Genomic DNA, 21,093 nt, shown 5'->3' with positions numbered 1-21,093 from the left:
GAGGTATATATCAGGTATTTCTCAGGTATGTCTCAGGTGTGTCTCAGGGATATCTCAGGTATGTCTCAGGTATATTTCAGGTAAATCTCAGGGATTTCTCAGGCATGTCTCAGGTATATCTTAGCTTTAGCTCAGGGGTGTCTTAGGTATGTCTCGGGTATATATCAGGTATATCTAAGGCATGTCTTAGGTATATCTCAGATATTTCTCAGGTATGTCTCAAGGATATCTCAGGTATGTCTCAGGTATTTCTCAGGTATGTCTCAGGTATGTCTCAGGGATATATCAGGTATGTCTCAGGTATGTCTCAGGGATATCTCAGGTATGTCTCAGGTATTTCTCAGGTATATATCAGGTATGTCTCAGGGATATATCAGGTATGTCTCAAATATTTCTCAGGTATATCTCAATTATATCTAAGGTAAATCTCAGGTATTTGTGAGGAATGTCTCGGGTATATCTCAGGTATGTCTCAGTATATATTGAGTTTGTCTCGGGTATTTCTCAGGTATATCTCAATTATATCTCAGCGAAATCTCAGGTATTTCTCAGCGATATATCAGGTATGTATAGGGTGTATTTCAGGTATTTCTCAGGTATATCTCATATGTTTCAGCTATTTTTCAGGTGAGTCTCGGGGTATATTTCAAATATTCCTCAGGTATAACTAATTTATTAGGTATAGCTCAGGGATATCTCAGGTATGTCTCAGATATTTCTCAGGTATATATCAGATATATCAGGGATGTCTCAATTATATCAACTAAATCTCAGGTATTTCTCATCGATATCTCAGGTATGTATAGGGTGTATTTCAGGTATTTCTCAGGCATATCTAAGGAATGTCTCAGGAAAGGACTATAGAACAGTCTATGCCCTATAAAGTGCAGTGCCCGGTCCTCTATAGTATATTGCACGATGGTCTATGATATAACATCGGTCTATACTTTGCACAGAGGGGCCCCGGTCCTCTATAGTATATTGTACAGGGGTCTATGATATAACATCGGTCTATACTTTGCACAGAGGGGCCCCGGTCCTCTATAGTATATTGCACGGGGGTCTATGATATAACATTGGTCTATACTCTGCACAGAGGGGTCCCGGTCCTCTATAGTATATTGCACGGGGGTCTATGATATAACATGGGTCTATACTCTGCACAGAGGGGCCCCGGTCCTCTATAGTACATTGCACGGTGGTCTATGATATAACATGGGTCTATACTCTGCACAGAGGGGCCCCGGTCCTCTGTAGTACATTGATTGGTGGTCTATGATATAGCATCGGTCTATACTCTGCACAGAGGGGTCCCGGTCCTCTATAGTATATTGTACAGGGGTCTATGATATAACATCGGTCTATACTCTGCACAGAGGGGCCCCGGTCCTCTATAGTATATTGCACGGGGGTCTATGATATAACATGGGTCTATACTCTGCACAGAGGGGCCCCGGTCCTCTATAGTACATTGCACGGTGGTCTATGATATAACATGGGTCTATACTCTGCACAGAGGGGCCCCGGTCCTCTGTAGTACATTGATTGGTGGTCTATGATATAGCATCGGTCTATACTCTGCACAGAGGGGTCCCGGTCCTCTATAGTATATTGTACAGGGGTCTATGATATAACATCGGTCTATACTCTGCACAGAGGGGCCCCGGTCCTCTATAGTATATTGCACGGTGGTCTATGATATAACATCGGTCTATACTCTGCACAGAGGGGTCCTGGTCCTCTATAGTAACATCGGTCTATACTCTGCATAGAGGGGCCCCGGTCTTCTATAGTATATTGCATGGTGGTCTATGATATAACATCGGTCTACACTCTGCACAGAGGGGCCCCGGTCTTCTATAGTATATTGCATGGTGGTCTTTGATATAACATCGGTCTATACTCTGCATAGAGGGGCCCCGGTCTTCTATAGTATATTGCATGGTGGTCTTTGATATAACATCGGTCTATACTCTGCATAGAGGGGCCCCGGTCTTCTATAGTATATTGCACGGTGGTCTTTGATATAACATCGGTCTATACTCTGCATAGAGGGGCCCCGGTCTTCTATAGTATATTGCACGGTGGTCTTTGATATAACATCGGTCTATACTCTGCATAGAGGGGCCCCGGTCCTCTATAGTATATTGCACGTTGGTCTATGATATAACATCGGTCTATACTCTGCATAGAGGGGCCCCGGTCTTCTATAGTATATTGCATGGTGGTCTTTGATATAACATCGGTCTATACTCTGCATAGAGGGGCCCCGGTCTTCTATAGTATATTGCACGGTGGTCTATGATATAACATCGGTCTATACTCTGCATAGAGGGGCCCCGGTCTTCTATAGTATATTGCATGGTGGTCTTTGATATAACATCGGTCTATACTCTGCATAGAGGGGCCCCGGTCTTCTATAGTATATTGCACGGTGGTCTATGATATAACATGGGTCTATACTCTGCACAGAGGGGCCCCGGTCTTCTATAGTATATTGCACGGTGGTCTATGATATAACATGGGTCTATACTCTGCACAGAGGGGCCCCGGTCCTCTATAGTATATTGCACGTTGGTCTATGATATAACATGGGTCTATACTCTGCACAGAGGGGTCCCGGTCCTCTATAGTATATTGCACGGTGGTCTATGATATAACATGGGTCTATACTCTGCATAGAGGGGCCCCGGTCTTCTATAGTATATTGCATGGTGGTCTATACGCTGCAGATAGACATTATTATTGCTGGGTGGCAGGTGTCACCCTGGGAGCTCTGTGTGTGCAGATCGCCCTGCAGGGGGCGGGGCTTTCTAAGAATAACTGTAAAGTGAATCCTTCTGCTCCAGATAAAGGCATGTGCAGGGCTCAGAGCAGCAGCCAATCACCATGTGAGGTGGGTATGACATCACAGCGACATGTTTCACACCTCTCCTGTCTGACCAATGGGGTGACCCCGGTCATTATAAAGGGGGAGATTTCGTGACAGTTAGACGGGTCACCCTGAAGTTTGCTCCGTCTCTACAGCAGGTAATGTGCATTGCTTAACTCTTTTCTTCCAGGGACCCCTCACCGCCCACAGACCATCCCCCATACCCGATTATTCCCAGACCGCCAAAGGCTGGGAATATCATCCTAAAATTTTCCTGTACCCCCCAATATCTATCCGGGGGGCTCCCATCCCCCAATGACAGCCGCTGCAGAACCCTCACCCTAAAATACCCCCAAATCTGCAGCTTTACCCCCAACATGCAAGTCAGCGCTGTGCAGGACCCCTATATACCTTATATCCCAAGAATGGGCAATGCCTTCAGCCTGCAGAGCATTGCAGCCCTCTCTGCAGAGCATTCTGTCATTGCAGAATGCTTGTATTCATTGCTGCAGAGCATCTCCACCTGTCCTTGTATATTCACCAGCCTCTGCAGAGCATCTCCACTTGTCCTTGTATATTCACCAGCCTCTGCAGAGCATCTCCACCTGTCCTTGTATATTCACCAGCCTCTGCAGAGCATCTCCACCTGTCCTTGTATATTCACCAGCCTCTGCAGAGCAACTCCACCTGTCATGGTCTATTCACCAGGCTCTGCAGAGTATCTCTCCTTGTCATCATTATAGCTCTATTCATGTGTAGGTGTAATAGACACAACGCTGTACTTCTACATAATGGCATCAGTGGGATCTGCAGAGCATTTCACCAATCTCAGCACAGAATATCCCTTTCCTGATAACATGTCATTGAGGCCAGGCAACAACCTGTGCCCCCTGTGTGACCCCCCTACCCACATGTGACCCGGGGAGAAGGGCAGAGGGTGGGGTGGAGGGCAGAGGACGGGGTGGGGTGAGGGGGAGGGCAGAGGATGGGGTTGGGTGGGGAGGAGGGCAGAGGACAGTGTGGGGGGTGAGGGGCACCTCCTGTAACTCTCACTCTACACTGTCACCACCATTGTCTACCCTTCACCTTCCCCCTCCTGTAACCCCCATCGGGGTCACCCTCTACCCCCTCTGTTACCTCCAACGTCTACCCTACCCCCCCTTCCATAACCCCCAACAGGGTCACCCTCCACCCCCTCTGTTACCTCCCACGTCTACCCCCCCCTTCCATAACCCCCAACAGGGTCACCTTCTACCCCCTCTGTTACCTCCAATGTCTACCCCCCCCCCTTCCATAACATGGGATCCATGGGATCAGGAAGGAATTTTTTCCCCTGCTGTAGCAAATTGGAGCATGCTCTGCTGGGGTTTTTTGCCTTCCTATGGATCAACTGTGGGTATAGTATTGGGTATATTGGATTGTACGTTTTTTTTTTTTTTATGGTTGGACTGGATGGACTTGTGTCTTTTTTCAACCTGACTAACTATGTAACTATGTAACTATAACCCCCAAGAGGGTCACCTTCTACCCCCTCTGTTACCTCCAATGTCTACCCTACCATCCCCCTCCCATAATCCCCACCGGGGTCACTTTATATCCCCCCTATCACCACAAAACATCCACCCTTCACCCCCCCCCTTCTATAACCCCCACTGGGGTCACCCTCTACCCCCTTAGTTACTGCCAATATTACCCCTCCCCCTTCCATAACCCCCACTGGGGTCACACTGTATCCCTTCTGTCACCACTGAAGTCTTCCCTTCACCGTCCTGTAACCTCCACTCTTCCACCACCAAACTTTACTCCTACACCATTATAGCATGTAACCCGGGGAAAAGGAGAGGATGGGGGCTTCCAATGTCTACTATTCACCCTCCCCATTCACCACCGCCAATGTCACCCCTTCTCCTCTCTGTTTACTACCAGCAATGTGAATTCCTCCTACCCCCCCCCCCCCCCTTCCCCCTCCCAGTCACATCACACTGCTGCCACCTGTCACCCTGGCTGGGGCTTCAACATTGTGCGATCTATAAATACCGAGAATGTGCTGCTGCTGCACTCACAGATTGTCACTCCACCACGCTACTACACCGGAGTCACGTCCACACCCTCTGCGCAGACCCTCCACACCCCCAGATCTTCCATATATACACTTCAAGATCCTTCACACCCCCAGATCTTCCATATATACACCTCAAGATCCTTCACACCCCCAGATCTCCCATTCATACACCTCAAGATCCTTCACACCCCCAGATCTTCCATATATACACCTCAAGATCCTTCACACCCCCAGATCTTCCATATATACACCTCAAGATCCTTCACACCCCCAGATCTCCCATTCATACACCTCAAGATCCTTCACACCCCCAGATCTTCCATATATACACCTCAAGATCCTTCACACCCCCGGATCTTCCATATATACACCTCATGATCCTCCACACCCCCAGATCCTCCATACATACACCCCAGAACCTCTACATTCCCAGAGCTTCCATACATAACACCCCCAACATCCCCCATATATACACTGTACACTCACATCACTTCAGCAACATGATCCACCACAGACTCTTTGGGGTTAAACGCCTCATGTCCAGGTTGGCCAGGACTTTGGTGGCCAGGCGTCGGGAGACCTCCAGGACTACAGCAAGGAGGGGCACCTTTCGGGGTGGAGGTAATTCTGGAACCAATCTCCTTTGGCATCTCCGGCATGCAAACAGCCGTTTCTAGCATCTCACATAACACGAGTAGAAGACTTGAACAGCTGCTGGGCCTCCTGTGATGGGATATTTTTGACACATTGACTCTACTGTAACCATAACACTCGGTCTGGTTGCGTGACGGAGAAACGTTATCTGAACTTAACAGTACAACTGGCCACAACCAACAACCAGTCCAACCCTCTCCGAAATATACACCTACCTCTCCTTCTAACCCAACACTAACTCTTCTGGTCCTCATACCTACTAGCCTGAGATCTTCTACTACTAGCCCAACACTAACTCTTCTTTTGGTTCTCATACCTACCAGCCTGAGGTCCTCTACTCCTAGCCCAACACTAATGCCGCGTACACACGATTGGACATTCCGACAACAAAATCCTGGATTTATTTCCGACGGATGTTGGCTCAAACTTTTCTTGCATACACACGGTCGCACAAATGTTGTCGGAAACGCGTACGACGAGCCGAGAAAAATGAAGTTCAATAGCCAGTGTGGCTCTTCTGCTTGATTCCGAGCATGCGTGGAATTTTGTGCATCGGAATTGTGTACACACGATTAGAATGTCCGTCAACGGATTTTGTTGTTGGAAAGTTTGAGAACCAGCTCTCAAATTTTTGTTGTTGGAAATTCCGACAACAAATGTCCTATGGAGCCTACACACGGTCGGAATTTCCGACAACAAGCTCACATCGATCATTTGTTGTCGGAAATTCCAACCGTGTGTACATGGCATAACTCTTCTGGTCCTCATACCATTCAGCCTGAGGTCCTATACTACTAGCCCAACACTAACTCCTCTGGTCCTCATACCAACCAGCCTGAGGTCCTCTACTACTAGCCCAACACTAACTCTTCTGGTTCTCATACCTACCGGCCTGAGATCCTACTCCTAGCCCAACACAAACTATTCTGGCCCTCATACTTACCAGCTTGAGGTCCTCTACTCATAGCCCAACACTAACTCTTGTGGTCCTCATTTACATCATCAAACTTTTCTCTCTTCCAGGTCTAGCCCGATCTCTCATCATGCCTTTCGGAAACACCCACAATGCTTTCAAGCTGAACTTCTCAGCTGAGGAGGAATACCCAGATCTCACCAAGCATAACAACCATATGGCCAAGGCCCTGACACCTGACATCTACAAGAAGCTGAGAGATAAGTGTACTCCCAGTGGCTTCACCCTTGATGACATCATCCAGACTGGTGTGGACAACCCAGGTAGGTCTATAAGACAAATTCTTTCAAATTATGTTCATAAGTCACTAGACTGGTAGCTGACATTGTGTGCTCAGATCTATTGTGGTGGGACAGGTCCACCTTGCTATGTTGCCTCTTGAGAAATCTCCAGTTTTATGGTCCCTTCATCTGCCTTTAAGAGTATGGTAGTGTTGTAGGGCAATGGTGAGTTCACTAAAATGCAAAGTAATTAGGAGTCCCACAAGACACATTATGACAGTCAGTCACTTGTTAATGAAACACCCAATCCTTAACAAAGACCTGTTATTAATAGTCCTGTTATTATGAATTATTAATTTTCTATACGCGTAATAAGTAATGACTGGTGGAAGCTGTGAGCTCATGACGCTGCCCAATAGACAGTTCTAGAGAAAACGAGTAGATGTGTTGTGACAGGAAGACCAGAACGATCTCTGCCCCCAGGACACTGAAAGGTTCCACTATTCGTACTTTGTGACTTTATCTTTAATAGTGACCAGACATGAAGGGACCCTGGGGCTCTGGGAGCCTAAACAAATAATTTTCTTAGCTTCTCCAGTTTTACCAATTATTTGGCATTTTATTTCGATGTTAAATTTCAGCTGGAACTTGGTGGAACTCCGTTCCACCACCTCTGGTTTAGGCCTTCTGCTCCCCACTCACCATTATCACTCATAAACACAGAAGTCCGGGTTCTGTGTTTAAAGGGGACAGCTCATCTCCCAACGGCTCCCACAGATCTGATCTCCTGAGTGGCTCCCACAGAGTGCAGGATGGGGACAAGAGAGATGGAGGTGCCCGGGGTGCAGTGCAGATCCCAACACACCCACTGGATGATCTCCCCACAAGTGAGAGAGGCGGAGCCAACTACAGTGTGCAGGTAGGTACTAAAACCAACTGGGTACTTTAGCTTAAGACAGCAACTAAGGAAGGCATGTGGAAGATGGTGGAGCTTTTAAGGAAGTGGGGAGAACATGGGGGCAGTGGAAGGGAAAGGGGGGGGTTGCATGCAGAGGTAAGAGCTGAAGAGATGTGGATGGGGGGTGCAGAGATAAGCAGCTGTGAAAGAAGGGTGAACTCTGCACTCTGTGTGTAGCGCACCTCTGAACTCTGCACTCTGTATGCAGCGCACCCCCTGAGCTCTGCACTCTGTATGCAGCACACCCCTGAACTCTGCACTATGTGCATAGCGTACCCCTGAACTCTGCACTATGTACATAGCACACCTCTGAACTCTGCACTATGTACATAGTGCACCCCTGAACTCTGCACTCTGTGTGTAGCGCACCCCTGAACTCTGCACTCTGTGTGTAGCGCACCCCTGAACTCTGCACTCTGTGTGTAGCGCACCCCTGAACTCTGCACTCTGTGTGTAGCTCAGCCCCGAACTCTGCACTATATATGTAGCTCAGCCCCGAACTCTGCACTATATATGTAGCTCAGCCCCGAACTCTGCACTATGTATGTAGCTCAGTCCCGAACTCTGCACTCTGTGTGTAGCTCACCCCTGAACTCTGCACTCTGTGTGTAGCTCACCCCTGAACTCTGAACTCTGTGTGTAGCGCACCCCTGAACTCTGCACTATGTATGTAGCGCACCCCTGAACTCTGCACTATGTATGTAGCTCAGTCCCGAACTCTGCACTCTGTGTGTAGCTCACCCCTGAACTCTGCACTCTGTGTGTAGCTCACCCCTGAACTCTGCACTCTGTGTGTAGCTCACCCCTGAACTCTGCACTCTGTGTGTAGCTCACCCCTGAACTCTGCACTCTGTGTGTAGCTCACCCCTGAACTCTGCACTCTGTGTGTAGCGCACTCCTGAACTCTGCACTCTGTGTGTAGCGCACCCCTGAACTCTGCACTATGTATGTAGCTCAGCCCCGAGCTCTGCACTCCGTGTGTAGGCCCCCCTCCTGAACTCTGCAACCAATGCACTCCTGGTATTTAATGACCCTTTAAGATCCTCTTACTATTAGTGAAATTTGAAAACACCCACTATTTGATGTGATTTGGAGTGTGTGTGTTTGTGGGGGGGGGGGTCATGGTTGAGTTCCTGTACCCATTTTCTGAGGGAAAAAAAAGCCCTGGTTACATGTTTGCAGTTGACTGACGCTGTGTGACATCATCCTGAGTTCGGAAATTATGGCCTTTTCCTCCGCAGGTCACCCTTACATCATGACTGTGGGCTGCGTCGCTGGTGACGAGGAATCCTATGAAGTCTTCAAGGACCTGCTTGACAAAGTCATTGAGGATCGTCACAACGGCTACAAACCCACCGACAAGCACAAGACCGACCTGAACTGGAACAACCTGAAGGTAGGTTTGTGTGAGTTGAAGGTCCATGGATGGGGGCAGAGGGTGGCATGAAGTGGGGTGATGCCATTTGTAGACTTGGAGTCTTCTATGTCCCAATGTTCTCCTGATGTGTTTGAGCCCAGTAAAGTCTACTGATAGAGAGATGTGCTCATCACTCACCCTTCCCTTCCCCATGTCTGAGCCCAGTAAAGTCTACTGATAGAGAGGTGTGCTCATCACTCACCCTTCCTTTCCCCATGTCTGATCCCAGTAAAGTCTACTGATAGAGAGATGTGCTCATCACTCACCCTTCCCTTCCCCATGTCTGAGCCCAGTAAAGTCTACTGATAGAGAGGTGTGCTCATCACTCACCCTTCCTTTCCCCATGTCTGATCCCAGTAAAGTCTACTGATAGAGAGGTGTGATCATCACTCACCCTTCTCTTCCCCATGTCTGATCCCAGTAAAGTCTACTGATAGAGAGGTGTGATCATCACTCACCCTTCCTTTCCCCATGTCTGATCCCAGTAAAGTCTACTGATAGAGAGGTGTGCTCATCACTCACCCTTCCTTTCCCCACATCTGATCCCAGTAAAGTCTACTGATAGAGAGGTGTGATCGTCACTCACCCTTCCTTTCCCCACATCTGATCCCAGTAAAGTCTACTGATAGAGAGGTGTGATCGTCACTCACCCTTCCTTTCCCCACGTTTGATCCCAGTAAAGTCTACTGATAGAGAGGTGTGCTCGTCACTCACCCTTCCTTTCCCCACATCTGATCCCAGTAAAGTCTACTGATAGAGAGGTGTGATCATCACTCACCCTTCTCTTCCCCACATCTGATCCCAGTAAAGTCTACTGATAGAGAGGTGTGATCATCACTCACCCTTCTCTTCCCCACATCTGATCCCAGTAAAGTCTACTGATAGAGAGGTGTGCTCATCACTCACCCTTCTCTTCCCCATGTCTGATCCCAGTAAAGTCTACTGATAGAGAGGTGTGATCATCACTCACCCTTCTCTTCCCCATGTCTGATCCCAGTAAAGTCTACTGATAGAGAGGTGTGATCATCACTCACCCTTCTCTTCCCCATGTCTGATCCCAGTAAAGTCTACTGATAGAGAGGTGTGATCATCACTCACCCTTCCTTTCCCCATGTCTGATCCCAGTAAAGTCTACTGATAGAGAGGTGTGATCATCACTCACCCTTCTCATCCCCATGTCTGATCCCAGTAAAGTCTACTGATAGAGAGGTGTGCTCATCACTCACCCTTCCCCCTACTCAGTCACTTTTTTTGGTGGTAAGTATTTTTGGCCAATCTCATGACCAGGGGCGTTGCTAGTTCTACAAAAGATCTGGGGCTACAGCCCATAGCAGTGTAGTAAAGAAAGTCATAAGCTTGGGCGGGCATACACTTGTATATACAGTAATATACGTGTGTGTGTATATATATCCCCAGAGAGCCCCATTACATCAGGATCCCCAGAGAGCCCCCCTTGCATCAGGGTCCCCAGAGAGCCCCCCTTACATCAGAGTCCTCAGAGAGCCTCACCCTTTCATCAGGGTACCCAGAGGGCCCCCCCATTTACATCAGGGTTCCCAGAGAGCCCCCCCTTACATTAGGGTCCCCAGAGAGCCTCTCTCTTAAATCTGGGTCCTTAGAGAGCCTCTGCCTTAAAATCAGAGTCCCCAGAGAGCCTCTCCCTTGCATCAGGGTCCCCCAGAGAGCCCCCCCACTTACATAAGGGTCCCCAGAGAGCCTCCCCTCCCCTTTGGGGACCCCTGCAGAGACTCAGGGCTATTGGCCCCAGATTCGGGGCTATAGCCCCAAAAGCCACCCCCTAGTGACGCCCCTGCTCATGACCTTCCACTAGTTTCTGGATGTGGCCCCCCCAGATGGAGGCCCTTCACTGACCCGTACTCTGATAAAACTCTGGTTTTGGTTCTCGGGATCTCACCTTTGTTGGGAATTAGTGATACGTGGAAGGGGACTGCTAATTTGAAATTTGCTCTGTGCAGGGTGGAGATGACTTGGACCCAAACTACGTTCTGAGCAGCCGTGTCAGGACTGGCCGCAGCATCAAGGGATACACCCTCCCCCCACACTGCAGCCGCGGTGAGCGTCGTGCCATTGAGAACTTGTCCATCAAAGGTAAGGAGCTTCTGGGAGTTCTGGTGACACCTACTGACGATGGGGCGAGGTGAGCTGAGAGGGCGGCAGACTTCAATATTTCATGATCTACTGATGGAATCTGTGCTAATTGATGGTCCTGTAAACTCCCCCCAGGGTCACTTCCAGAACGTGACGTTAGGTAACATGGCCTCAGTCCTCCCGGAACGATCGTACTCTGGAATTATTTTTCATACTGATACTTAATAATATGATAATAGCTGGAAGACCACAAGAGGTGTTCCAATTTCTGATATATTGTACAAAAGAGGACCTGTCCTGTGCAGGCAGAACATCTGATCCACATCAGGGTAACCATAGAGAATACATACATGTCCTATACATACTGCTGTGAGTCCTATATACCATCACCTTATTATACATAAAAAAAGAGGACCTGTCCTATGCAGGTGGGGGCAGAAGACCATATCTGAGCCATCAGGGTAACTGTACTGCGTAGGGATTACATACAAGTCCTATTCATACTACTATCGGTCCTATATATTATCACCTGTATTATATATACATCTCTTCTATCCTATATATATATATTATATTTACATCTTTTCTGCTTGTCCAGCTCTCAGCAGTCTGACTGGAGAGTTCAAGGGAAAGTACTACCCCCTGAAGGACATGACAGACGCCGAGCAGCAGCAGCTGATTGATGACCACTTCCTCTTTGACAAGCCTGTGTCTCCTCTTCTGCTGGCCGCCGGTATGGCCCGTGACTGGCCCGATGCCCGTGGTATCTGGTAAGTGGCACTGGGGGGGCTCTTCATTTTTCATAGAGTCTATGATGTGATATAGATGGCGGTCAGGTATAGGAATACACCTCGGGCCTCCTCTGTAGAGTCTCTATGATGTGATATAGATGGGGGTCGGGTAAAGGAATACACCTCGGTTCTCCTCTGTAGAGTCTCTATGATGTGATATAGATGGGGGTCAGGTATAGGAATACACCTCAGTCCTCCTCTGTAGAGTCTCTATGGTGTGATATAGATGGCGGTCAGATATAGGAATACACCTCGGGCCTCCTCTGTAGAATCTCTACGATGTGATATAGATGGGGGTCAGGTGTAGGAATACACCTCAGTCCTCCTCTGTAGAGTCTCTATGGTGTGATATAGATGGGGGTCAGGTACAGGAATACACCTCAGGTCTCCTCTGTAGAGTCTCTATGATGTGATATAGATGGGGATCAGGTATAGGAATACACCTCAGGTCTCCTCTGTAGAGTCTCTATGATGTGATATAGATGGGGATCAGGTATAGGAATACACCTCAGGTCTCCTCTGTAGAGTCTCTATGATGTGATATAGATGGGGATCAGGTATGGGAACACACCTCAGGTCTCCTCTGTAGAGCCTCTATGGTGTGATATAGATGGGGGTCAGGTATAGTAATACACCTCAGGCCTCCTCTGTAGAGTCTCTACGATGTGCTATAGATGTGGGTCAGGTATAGTAATATACCTTGGGCCCCCTTTGTAGAGTCTCTATGGTGCTGTGTTTGTACCAGCTCATGTCACTTTGAATTATGATCTTCTTTCTCCAGGCACAACGACAACAAGTCCTTCCTTGTGTGGGTAAATGAAGAGGACCACCTGAGAGTCATCTCCATGGAGAAGGGAGGCAACATGAAGACAGTGTTCAAACGCTTCTGTGAGGGTCTTCAGAAGGTAAGCCCACTAATACACATCCCCTTCTACATTAGCCAGAAGCTCCTCATATCACCTCATCTGATTTTTATCAACAATCATGGTAGTACTCATATATAATATATCCATCAGACCTGGCAAAGGTCTCCATGGTGGAATGTGGAGCTCTCAGAGAAAGGAAAACACATTTGGATATCAGGATCCCCTCATAAGAGACAAATGTTATCCCAGACTGGATGGATTCTGGAGGTCACCACTAACCCGGGAAACAATCTGAGCATCAATAGGCTGTGGGATGCAAGTAATATATCTGCCAGTCCCGGCAGCAATACATGTGGGTGTATTCTGCACAAAGGCAAACAAATGTCTGGAGAGCTTTTGTTTTCCTAAATGTACACCAGATTTTTTTTTGTTCTGACATAGAGTTCCATGTCTTCTCTGTAGACTCTTGACTATCTGGTTGGTCTTGTGAGTTCACAGTAGGGGGTTCCATCATTGTCATGATATACCTTGTCCCTCATCTTCTCTGTTCCATCACCTGATGTGGTCCCATGTGTGTTCTGTGCAGATTGAGGAGATCTTCAAGTCTGCAGGACATCCCTTCAGCTGGAGCGAGCATCTTGGTTACATCCTTACTTGCCCATCCAACTTGGGCACAGGTCTGAGAGGTGGTGTCCATGTCAAGCTTCCCAACCTCAGCAAACACGCCAAATTTGAGGAGATCCTGACCAGACTGCGTCTGCAGAAGAGAGGCACTGGTAAGTACATTCATTGTCGGTTTGTATCCACTCCGGTAACCCCAGTCTCTGTTACATAGTTATATAGTAGATGAGGTTGAAAAAAGACACAAGTCCATCAAGTCCAACCTATCAAAGGTAAAACATAATTAAAGAACATGGAGGTCCTACAAAATAAATTGGGCCAGTAAATTGGGCTGTAAATAGTGTCATTATAACTGGAAGGTAACCCTGGTGAGATACCATTAAGCAAATGTCCTCCATCTGAAGCAATGACAAGAACGTTACTTGTAGGTCAGGGCGTCCATCCAGTCCACTTACACGTGTGTCTTCTTCCTCCGCAGGTGGTGTGGACACAGCTGCAGTCGGTGGCACCTTTGATATCTCCAATGCTGACAGATTGGGCTTCTCTGAGGTCGAACAGGTCCAGATGGTGGTTGATGGTGTGAAGCTGATGATTGAGATGGAGAAGAAGCTGGAGAAGGGACAGCCCATCGATGACTTGGTGCCAGCCCAGAAGTAAAGGGCTTATTAGAGACAGAGCTTAACAACTCCCCTCGTAAGGACACCAGAGAGAGGGGGGCATGGAGACCCCAGGAACACCACAAGAGGTTGGAAGAAAGTCGTCTTCAGGGGGATGACAGTAGAGATGGGGGAAGAGAGAGCGCGATGGGAGGGGGCAGAGAGGCTGGCGGCACCAGGGTCATCAGCGGCCTTTATTCCCATCTCTCTGCGTGACGGGTGGACTCAGAGGTGGCTTTTTGTACAGTTGTCATGTATTTATTACACATATTCCCAGGTTTCCCTCCCTCTTCCCCCATGTGTTCTGTGTCCCTCCTGTGATCAGATGAAGACAATAAAGACACAATTTGGCCTCTATATTATCTCTGTCCCTCACTTTGATGTGTACGTGATCAGTATGTGTGCTGTGAGATCTGTGAATGCATGGCCGATGACCTCTTCAGTTCTGGAAACGTCCAGGAAAATGCAATGTCTCTTCCTTCCAGCAAAGTCACCAAAGATGGTCCTGCTGTAGATAATGCTGTTCAGTGGTGAAAAGCTCGCCGTACAATTGTTTCAGCATACATGAAAAGAGCAAATCACTGGGCAGAGAGAAGCTGCTGGGTGGAAATAGTCCCTTGAGGAGACCCCAACTCCACATGGTTGACATATTTCTCTACAAGCCCTTCACCGAACCTTATTAGCTGAAGTCTCAGGAGCTCCATATTATGGGATGTATTTGTGGATACATATTATGGCGTAACTCCGATGTGGCTTCACTATGACATTGTCTGATTGGAGTTTGGTTGAATAAAGACACACAGCCACTGGGTTCATCGAAAAGACAAAATTAATTAAAAACCTTCCATCCTCAGAAGAGTAAACCAAAAGCTGACCCAGAGGAAGGCAGAAAACCATCATAAAGTATTGTCCAAAATCCTCTAATTCCCTCCTGATCTCCCAAGTTAATTGAATATTCCCAGGGTCAACAATCTACATCAGCCATTCCCATCCAGCGTTCCTCCAGAGGTTGAACAGGGTTCCTTGAGCTGTGGTTGATTGACCTCCCACCTGATAATGCCTCCGTAGCTCTAGAAACAACGCCACTTGACAAAGCCAACAGCATGACACCATTATAGCTTTATAGCTGTTTGTAAGGGTGGAGATAGAACCACCAATATAAGGAGGGCATTCTTCCCAATGACCATCGCTATAAGAAGGGAATTTTTTCTACTGGCCACTAATATAAGGAGGGCATTCTTCCTACTGACCACAATGATTAGGGGCACTTTTGCCTTTGACCTGCAATGAATTGGCATTGTTAGGGTTTTCCGAGACCTGAAAATTATTTTAGGGGTTCCTCTTGGCTAAAAGGGTTGAGAAAGGCTGATCTAAACTGTTTTTTTTCTATACTGATAGCCAGTTATGTTCTGTGCACTAAAGGATAAGTGCACCTTGAATCAAAGTGCACTTATCCTTTTTGCCTCTTTCGCCTGACCTAACCTACCCCACCCTCCCCCTTCACAGATGCATATTTACCTTCATCCAACGACCGTGGTTCCACTGTTTGTTTACATCCAATGCTGTAAGTCTTCACCGTCCTGGCCAGGCCCACACATTACAGCCCCATAGACTTCTATGAGATTATCTCCGGCCTCAAGACACAGCCCTGTACAGATCAATGGGGCACTAATACACAGTGAAGAATTGTACCTGTCCTGCCAGAAATCCTCAGCTGATAACTGGGAAGTTATCAGTTTCATTATTCCCATTATCCATGGGGCCTACAGATCAGTGCCATCTTAATAGCATCATGGGCCTCTGGGCAAAGTAATGCACTAGGGCTCCTAATAGCCTACATGTGTCCCCATCACTGTGCCCCCTTACATTAGAGTCTCCCATCAGTGTCTCCTTACATCAAGTTCCCCCATCAAAGTGTCCCCCTTTATCAGGTTCCCCATCACAGTGCCCCCTTACACCAGGTTCCCCCATCACACTGTCCCCCTACATCAGGTTCCCCCATCACAGTATACCCCCCTACATCAGGTTCCCCCATCAAAGTGCCCCCTTACATCAAGTTCCCCCATCAAAGTGTCACCCTACATCAGGTTCCCCCATCAAAGTGCCCCCTTACATCAGGTTCCCCCATCAAAGTGTCCCCTTACATCAGGTTCCCCCATCACAGTATCCCCCCCTACATCAGGTTCCCCCATCAAAGTGCCCCCTTACACCAGTTTCCCCCATCACAGTATCCCCCCCTACATCAGGTTCCTTCATCAAAGTTACCCTGTTACATCAGGTTCCCCCATCAAAATGTCCCCTTACATCAGGTTCCCCTCATCACAGTGTCCCCTTACATCAAGTTCCCCCATCAAAGTGTCCCTCTTTATCAGGTTCCCAATCACAGTGCCCCCTTACACCAGGTTCCCCCATCACACTGTCCCCCTACATCAGGTTACCCCATCAAAGTGTCCCCTTACATGAGGTTCCCCCATCACAGTGTCCCCTTACATCAGGTCCCCCTATCACAGTGTCCCCCTACATCAGGTTCCCCTTTCACAGTGTCCCCCTACATCAGGTTCCCCCATCACAGTGTCCTCATACATCAGGTTCCCCCAAAACTGTGCCCCCTTACATCAGGTTCCCCTTTCACAGTGTCCCCCTACATCAGGTTCCCCCATCACACTGTCCCCTTACATCAGGTTCCCCTTTCACAGTGTCCCCCTACATCAGGTTCCCCTTTCACAGTGTCCCCCTACATCAGGTTCCCCCATCACACTGTCCCCCTACATCAGGTTCCCCTTTCACAGTGTCCCCCTACATCAGGTTCCCCCATCACAGTGTCCCCCTACATCAGGTTCCCCCATCACAGTGTCCCCCATCAAAGTGTCCCCTTACATCAGGTTCCCCCATTACAGTGTCTCCCTACATCATGTTCCCCCATCACTGTGCCCCCTTACATTAGAGTCTCCCATCACAGTGTCTCCTTACATCAAGTTCCCCCATCAAAGTGTCCCCCTTTATCAGGTTCCCCATCACAGTGCCCCCTTACACCAGGTTCCCCCATCACACTGTCCCCCTACATCAGGTTCCCCCATCACAGTATACCCCCCTACATCAGGTTCCCCCATCAAAGTGCCCCCTTACATCAAGTTCCCCCATCAAAGTGTCACCCTACATCAGGTTCCCCCATCAAAGTGCCCCCTTACATCAGGTTCCCCCATCAAAGTGTCCCCTTACATCAGGTTCCCCCATCACAGTATCCCCCCCTACATCAGGTTCCCCCATCAAAGTGCCCCCTTACACCAGGTTCCCCCATCACAGTATCCCCCCCTACATCAGGTTCCTTCATCAAAGTTACCCTGTTACATCAGGTTCCCCCATCAAAATGTCCCCTTACATCAGGTTCCCCTCATCACAGTGTCCCCTTACATCAAGTTCCCCCATCAAAGTGTCCCCCTTTATCAGATTCCCAATCACAGTGCCCCCTTACACCAGGTTCCCCCATCACACTGTCCCCCTACATCAGGTTACCCCATCAAAGTGTCCCCTTACATGAGGTTCCCCCATCACAGTGTCCCCTTACATCAGGTCCCCCTATCACAGTGTCCCCCTACATCAGGTTCCCCTTTCACAGTGTCCCCCTACATCAGGTTCCCCTATCACAGTGTCCTCATACATCAGGTTCCCCCAAAACTGTGCCCCCTTACATCAGGTTCCCCTTTCACAGTGTCCCCCTACATCAGGTTCCCCCATCACACTGTCCCCTTACATCAGGTTCCCCTTTCACAGTGTCCCCCTACATCAGGTTCCCCTTTCACAGTGTCCCCCTACATCAGGTTCCCCCATCAAAGTGTCCCCCTTTATCAGGTTCCCCTCATCACAGTGTCCCCTTACATCAAGTTCCCCCATCAAAGTGTCCCCCTTTATCAGGTTCCCAATCACAGTGCCCCCTTACACCAGGTTCCCCCATCACAGTGTCCCCCTACATCAGGTTACCCCATCAAAGTGTCCCCTTACATGAGGTTCCCCCATCACAGTGTCCCCTTACATCAGGTCCCCCTATCACAGTGTCCCCCTACATCAGGTTCCCCTTTCACAGTGTCCCCCTACATCAGGTTCCCCCATCACAGTGTCCTCATACATCAGGTTCCCCCAAAACTGTGCCCCCTTACATCAGGTTCCCCTTTCACAGTGTCCCCCTACATCAGGTTCCCCCATCACACTGTCCCCTTACATCAGGTTCCCCTTTCACAGTGTCCCCCTACATCAGGTTCCCCTTTCACAGTGTCCCCCTACATCAGGTTCCCCATCACACTGTCCCCCTACATCAGGTTCCCCTTTCACAGTGTCCCCCTACATCAGGTTCCCCCATCACAGTGTCCCCCATCAAAGTGTCCCCTTACATCAGGTTCCCCCATTACAGTGTCTCCCTACATCATGTTCCCCCATCACAGTGTTCCCCCTACATCAGGTTCCTTCATCACAGTGCCCCCTTACATCCGGTTCCCCCATCACTGTAATGAAAGTTAAATGTATTGTGGTGAACCGCGCTATGATCTAAAAATTAGACCACACACAAGCGTGATACGTCTATTCCGCCCTATTGGAACGCAGGTGGAGCGCTGTACAGCGTCCCTGCGTTCACTTGTTTGTATTTTTTATATCGGTTGGCGTTCAGCAACATTTTTAGCAATAAACCATGTTTTTTGATATACTTCACCATGGGGGGTTGTGTCTCATTCTATGTTTAACTGGATATGCGGGGCTTTTCCTTCATTGGAGACACCATTTGGATCGACGGTGACAGATTCCTGGAAGCTGCATAATAACCTTAAATCGTTTATGATCTCTGTAATGGGGATCATCTCCATCTGGTGAGTTGGCTGTTTGCTCGGTGTTGGTGGAGGATTCCCTATTCACTCAGCACTGGAAAAGTCACCTCAATACTGGAAAAAGTCACCTCAATACTGGAACACATTGGATGTCCTTTCTTCACGTTGTTGGACTTTGTGTTTTTGTCTTTTTGATTTTTTGATGCAGGACTTTTTTGCACTTATTTATATATACAACTTACATTTGGTCAGCTGATATTTGGTTTGTAGCATACGCCCCATTGGAGTTCATTCAGGCTCCCCCATCACAGTGTCCCCTTATATCAGGTTCCCCCATCACAGTGTCCCCCTACATCAGGTTCCCCCATCACAGTGTCCCCTTACATCAGGTTCCCCCATCACTGTGACCCCTTACATCAGGTTCCCCTATCACAGTGTCCCCTTACATCAGGATCCCCCAACACTGTGCCCCCTTACATCAGATTCCCCATCACAGTGCCCCCTTACATCAGGTTCCCCCATCACAGTGTCCTCATACATTAGGTTACCACAACACTGTTCCCCCTTACATCAGATTCCCCATCACAGTGCCCCCTTACATCAGATTCCCCATCACAGTGCCCCCTTACATCAGGTTCCCCTATCACAGTGCCCCCTTACATCAGGTCCCCCTATCACAGTGTCCCCCTACATCAGGTTCCCCCATCACAGTGTCCCCCTACATCAGGTTCCCCCATCACAGTGTCCTCATACATGAGGTTCCCCCATCACAGTGTCCCCTTACATCAGGTTCCCCCATCACAGTGTCCTCATACATCAGGTTCCCCCATCACAGTGTCCTCATACATCAGGTTCCCCCATCACAGTGTCCCCTTACATCAGGTTCCCCCAACACTGTGCCCCCTTACATCAGATTCCCCCATCACAGTGTCTTCATACATCAGGTTCCCCCATCACAGTGCCCCCCTACCTCAGGTTCCCCCATCACAGTGTCTTCATACATCAGGTTCCCCCATCACAGTGTCCCCTTACATCAGGTTCCCCTATCACAGTGTCCCCTTACATCAGGTTCCGCCAACACTGTGCCCCCTACATCAGGTTCCCCCATCACAGTGTCTTCATACATCAGGTTCCCCCAACACTGTGCCCCCTTACATCAGGTTCCCCCATCACAGTGTCCCCTTACATCAGGTTCCCCCATCACAGTGTCCCCCTACATCAGGTTCCCCCATCACAGTGTCCCCATACATCAGGTTCCCCCATCACAGTGTCCTCATACATCAGGTTCCCCCATCACAGTGTCCTCATACATCAGGTTCCCCTATCACAGTGTCCCCTTACATCAGGTTCCCCCAACACTGTGCCCCTTACATCAGGTTCCCCCATCACAGTGTCTTCATACATCAGGTTCCCCTATCACAGTGTCCCTTTACATCAGGTTCCCCCATCACAGTGTCCCCTTACATCAGGTTCCCCCATCACAATGTCCCCTTACATCAGGTTCCACTATCACAGTGTCCCCCTACATGGTTCCCCTATCACAGTGTCCCCCTACATCAGGTTCCCCCATCACAATGTCCCCTTACATCAGGTTCCCCTATCACAGTGTCCCCCTACATCAGGTTCCCCTATCACAGTGTCCCCCTACATCAGGTTCCCACATCACAGTGTCCTCATACATCAGGTTCCCCCATTACAGTGCCCCCTTACATCAGGTTCCCCCATCACAGTGTCTCCTTACATCAGGTTCCCCCATCACAGTGTCCCCTTACATCAGGTTCCCCCATCACAGTGTCTCCTTACATCAAGTTCCCCATCACAGTGTCCCCCTACATCAGGTTCCCCCGTCACTGTGACCCCTTACATCAGGTTCCACCATCACAGTGTCCCCTTACATCAGGTTCCCCATCACAGAGCCCCCTTACATCAGGTTCCACCATCACAGTGTCCTCATACATCAGGTTTCCCCAACACTGTGCCCCCTTACATCAGGTTCCCCATCACAGTGCCCACTTACATCAGGTTCCCCCATCACAGTGCCCCCTTACATCAGGTTCCCCCATCACAGTGTCCCCTTAC

At 48.9% G+C, this 21,093-nt stretch overlaps 1 protein-coding gene across 1 annotated transcript; it reads left to right on the top strand.

Annotated features, from left to right (window-relative positions):
• Positions 1–2,876: 2,876 nt before the first annotated feature.
• CKM (creatine kinase, M-type) lies at positions 2,877–14,557 on the top strand. The gene is made up of 8 exons (XM_073598061.1): positions 2,877–3,030; positions 6,612–6,824; positions 8,982–9,136; positions 11,134–11,266; positions 11,865–12,036; positions 12,839–12,962; positions 13,510–13,699; positions 14,023–14,557. The coding sequence occupies exons 2-8, from the start codon at positions 6,632–6,634 to the stop codon at positions 14,199–14,201; spliced, it is 1,146 nt and encodes a 381-aa protein (XP_073454162.1). The 5' UTR covers positions 2,877–3,030; positions 6,612–6,631; the 3' UTR covers positions 14,202–14,557.
• The last annotated feature ends 6,536 nt before the right edge of the window (positions 14,558–21,093 follow it).

Source organism: Aquarana catesbeiana, linkage group LG09, assembly GCF_042186555.1.
Source record: "Aquarana catesbeiana isolate 2022-GZ linkage group LG09, ASM4218655v1, whole genome shotgun sequence".
NCBI lineage: Eukaryota > Metazoa > Chordata > Amphibia > Anura > Ranidae > Aquarana > Aquarana catesbeiana.
This window is presented reverse-complemented; position numbering and strand designations above follow the sequence as displayed.